The 4,530-nt window shown below is 38.9% G+C and overlaps 1 protein-coding gene across 1 annotated transcript; it reads right to left on the bottom strand.

The window, feature by feature from the left end:
* Positions 1 to 1,536: 1,536 nt before the first annotated feature.
* Positions 1,537 to 4,530, bottom strand: RMI1 (RecQ mediated genome instability 1). Its single transcript, XM_035309433.1, has 2 exons — positions 4,477 to 4,530; positions 1,537 to 3,945 (listed from the first exon to the last, which is right to left on the bottom strand). Exon 2 carries the CDS (start codon positions 3,915 to 3,917, stop codon positions 2,055 to 2,057), a length of 1,863 nt encoding a protein of 620 aa, XP_035165324.1. The 5' UTR covers positions 3,918 to 3,945; positions 4,477 to 4,530; the 3' UTR covers positions 1,537 to 2,054.

Raw genomic sequence — 4,530 nt, 5'->3', positions numbered from 1 at the left:
TTGAGAACATGCACAAAGCCTTCCGGGAAGAACATTCTGAAAAAGACTAGTCCATTGGGGGAGGGGAAGAAGGAAAAGTCAGAAAAGTAACAGTGCCTGCAAGGCAGGGGGAGGGAGGGAAGATGATGGAAAGCACGTGAACTTCTTTTAGCAGAGATGATCAGCTGAGACAAAGATTATACTAAATAAGATTCTGTTTAAGTGCTTTGAATGTCTTTGCTCTTGCTGTGCACAAGTAGAATAAAGTCCATGGACTATTTGTTTAGCTCAAACTTTAAGCACTCCTCTTTCTCATGGCAAAATCAACACATAAAATGAAATGAAGCAGATAAAGAAATAAGGGCAAATAAAGAAATGTAAAAGGTTTCCATAAAACGGCACTAGATTACAGTCAGCTGTTTTACCTTTCAAGGGGATTACATGAGATGAAGGTTGGTCAGTTCCCTGTTAAGAAGCAAATATTTCTGAAACAACAATCAAAGCTCCAGCAACATAGGTTCCACACAGCCAAATGTTTTTGCTGTTACAGTTCTAAATGACGCACAATTCCCAGCAGAGTCAGGAAATAAAACCAGGCAACTCTCAGCACTGTGGTTTGCCCAGGTTCTCTTCAGAGGGGAGCGGGAAAGGGGAGGAGAGGAAAGAAAGGAACACAGGAATTCCTAAAGTTCTAAGCTGTTGGAAACAAAACTCAAGAAGGCTCATGCCTTACAAAGCTTTCCCTTCCTCCACCCCCCTCCATTTTTACTTCACTTAGCAAATTATCACTATTTTTCTGTAGGTCACAGAGTCTCAAAGGAAGTCTCTCCACTGAGGACAATGCAGGGAGGCAATACTGCCAATCTCACAGCAATTCCCAGTGGTCTAGCAGACATTGTTTAGATAAAGAAAATGCCACAAAAAAAAAATGAAAAAAAATAATATTGACAATCCAAATGAAAAATTGCTCTCCTGACTACTGCTTACATTATTTGCAAACACGCTCAATCAACACTGCACAGACTTCTGGTGTCATCAGTCCCCAACTCCTGACAGAATTTAGAATTCTACTAATTTCAAAGAAAATCTTCAAACTGAAGAGCAAGAAAAAGGATGGGAAGAATAAAAGCAAATAACAACAAAAAACAAAACAAACAAAAAAACTGAGACTCTATACACTGAACAAGACACATTTTTTTTGAAAATGACTGAACAGCTTCCACCAAAGTTTAAATGAAAACTTTAATGTTTACTTTTGTCCATTCTAAAAGCAAAAAATAAAAATAAAAATAAGACCAATATTAACTACACAACAGATTTGTTGCACGTATATTTTAACTACTCCATGGAGAGACTAGATTAGTAGTAACTTTAAGCACTAATGAATAAGGCCAAACATTAACAGGTCAAAAATCTATTATAATAAAATTTCTCCATTTATTAACAGAAAATAATTATTGTAACAAAAGATTTAAAAATATTTGATGAGGTTTTTGGCTTTGTTTTGCCTTTTTTAAAAAAAAAAAAGTACACAGGTTTTTATCCCATTTGTTTGCCTTTTTTTTTTTTTTCTTAATACATGAGTATTTGGAAGAAGTACTTTTTACTTTACCTTCAGGTTTCTGCACACTGTATCAAGTTGGCATAGTCAGAAATACTCACATCTAATCAATATTCTTTATTTAAATTTACTCAACTGCCTTCCTCCTCCAACTGCCTTTAAAAAATCAGGTAAGTAACCTTTTTCAAAAATTGCAAGAAGGAGCTGGTTTGTTATTTATTATTCACTTCCTGACAGTCTGCTCCTCCAGATCACCAGTTAAGGATGCGTAAGATTTTGCTGAATGAAAATGATGCATTAACATTTTAAATCAAGCTGGAACTATTTGAAAATTAATTTCAATACTACCACCGTAAGAAACAAGCTGCAAAATTCTTCCCCCTCAAGTTGTCTTCTCCTCCAATAGTGGAAATAGTTTTTCTACTATTTTTCCTGAGAAAAGGCATGCTATTTAGCCTTAAAATTCAACTTTCAACGGTCCCTTTGGGAAAATACTTAAGGAAAATACAGACTATTATTTATTTAAACGTTTTTTCAATTGTTCTAGATGCCTTGTATCAACATCCTGTAGAATTATAACAGTGGCTTTAGACTGAAATGGATTAAACTCTATAGTCATCAAACAACAGAGATCTATCAGTTGTTTTTGACATCTCTCTAAACCATCCTTAATTTTCCCATGTAAAGCTGGATCTTTTCTCAACATATTCATTTCAAGCACTGAAAATCCTATCAAACTTGTTAGAATATCATCAGCAAAATTTACTTCAAGATAAGCTGAACCATCAGAAATTTTTGCCTTTATACCCCAGGACCCATTACTGCTCCTGAGGTTTCCAGTGAGAGTTACAATAAAACACTTAACTTTCACAATTGTGACAGCTTTTGGTTTCTTTGCAAGGAGAAGGGAAAGGTATGTGAAAGGTGGAGAATCTAAATCAAGGTCACAAGCCTCTACTGCTCTGCAAGGAACAGTCTGCATGTCATGCTTCGGCTGATCTGCTTCTGGATCAGTTTTTGAGAAAGATACAGGATCACTGTGTAACTGCCTGCTGTCAGAAGTGTGATGGGATTTACATGTGCTCTCATCTAAGTCTTTATCACTCTGCCTTTCTTCATGATGATTTTCCAAAGAAAAAAATGAAGAGCTGTAGGCCTGATGTGCAGTGTTATGCTGTGAAAAGTAATTTGTACTATTGCCATCTCCAGCAGATACTGTTCTTCTTCCTGAAGTCTTTTGCTTGCTGGTAGCTTCTACGGGCTTATCTCTTTCATGCCCTTCATCTCTTCCAGAAGTGCCATTTAAAGATGAATTGCAGGAGTTTCTATATGTATGTGGAATCCTCTCAGTCGTTAAATCAGTGCTTCTGTTTGTGACCACTGGTGGCACTTCTTCCAGCTCTCTTTGCATCTCTTCTTCTAGAAGAATGTCATCTTCCAAAGGAAAATCATTTAACTCCACAGGAGTCTGTTCACGTGAATGAGAGCCTAGCGACTCCTGTTGCAACGTATTTTCGTTGTGTGCAGTGAGTGAACCTGAGGCTGTATTAAAATTGTTGCTTCTACTCCAGTATCCACTTTCTAAAGACGTTTCATTGTTTAAAATAATTCTGTTATTTTCATCAAGACTGGCCAAAAGCTCTTCATCTGAAGGGCCTAGCGTTTCTTCTAATTCATCCATAGGACTGAGTACAATTTGTTCATGACCAGGTTGTCCAACAGAATTAGGGTTCTCAGCTTCTCCAATTAGTCTAGCAAGGACTCTTTCCTGGGAATACTCCTCCAGAAGAGCATCCACTTCACCTCCCAACAGTTTCACATTTTCTGGTTTAAGCAAAAGGACTCCAAGACGATACGCAATACTACCGTGTAAAGTGATTTTTGTTCCTGGAGGAAGATCACTATGGAGTACTGGCACCGGCTGGTACTCCATGCCCTGAATTTGATGTATCCCATCAGTCAGCTGCAGCATCAGCATTCGAGTAGGCTTTGCTTCCCAGGGCTTCGGGAATGCCTGAGTATTGGCTGTTACTTCTTCGTTCACAGTACTTTTCCCTCTTATCTTCTGCAACTGGGAATATGCTGGCTGGCTAACATCAACAAGTGAATCGATCTGTATGGAATAAAAGCCAGACAGCTCTCCTTTGGGAGCATCCAAGATGCAATCAGGCAAAATCGGATATTCTAAATCTCTTAGATCTGTAAGAAGCCATTGCTCAAATACCTGCTTGTTAATCTGAGCTTGACTTAAGTTACTACCGCTGTTTTCTTCCTGGATCCAATTAATACACGCTTCCAACCATGTCAAAGGAACCTTAACATGCCACGTGGATGAAAGCCAAGTTTCCACCCTTGCTGCAGTGTTAAATGTAGACATTTTCTTTTAAACTAGAAGAGCGAAGTCCCTAGAAAAAAGAACAGAAAAACATGTTTACTCTCTGTAAGTAGCTGAATTTATGACAGGGCTCTCACTTATACAATACAGCAATTTGCCCTCAATTCAAAGTTCAAATATTCTGAGAGTGGTAACATAGATTTAAAATAGGTATTTTTCCGTGGATACTAAATATAAGCATGTACTTCCAATACTTAAAAGAGGTAAGCTTCAATTGGTATAAACAGTCTATGAGAGTATGAGGTAAGCATCAGAGTGTGAGGTAAGTATCAAGGTCTCTACAGCCAACCCCTCCTGGTGCTTTCTCCTTTTTTTTGTTGATCTAATTACAAGCACACAACTGAAGCCCCTTCGGTGCAGACAGAAAGGCCAGACCAAGTGAATTTTAAAGATGACATCTCGTCATTTAATAACCAGAAGTACGCACAAAAACAGCTTTTTCCCTGCTTTTTTTTTAATTTGGGTGCTGCTGCTAACATCCACCTAACCTGAGCAGTGCCCAACAGAACCACGCTCCCCCCCCCCCCCCCCCCGCACTCACCGCGGCCCCGGGCCCGAAGCCGGTTGCTGACGGGGGGGGTTGGGGGGGGCGGGG

This window comes from Oxyura jamaicensis, chromosome Z (assembly GCF_011077185.1).
Source record: "Oxyura jamaicensis isolate SHBP4307 breed ruddy duck chromosome Z, BPBGC_Ojam_1.0, whole genome shotgun sequence".
Lineage (NCBI taxonomy): Eukaryota > Metazoa > Chordata > Aves > Anseriformes > Anatidae > Oxyura > Oxyura jamaicensis.
The sequence above is the reverse complement of the archived record's forward strand: the minus strand, read 5'-3'. Positions and strand labels throughout refer to the sequence as shown.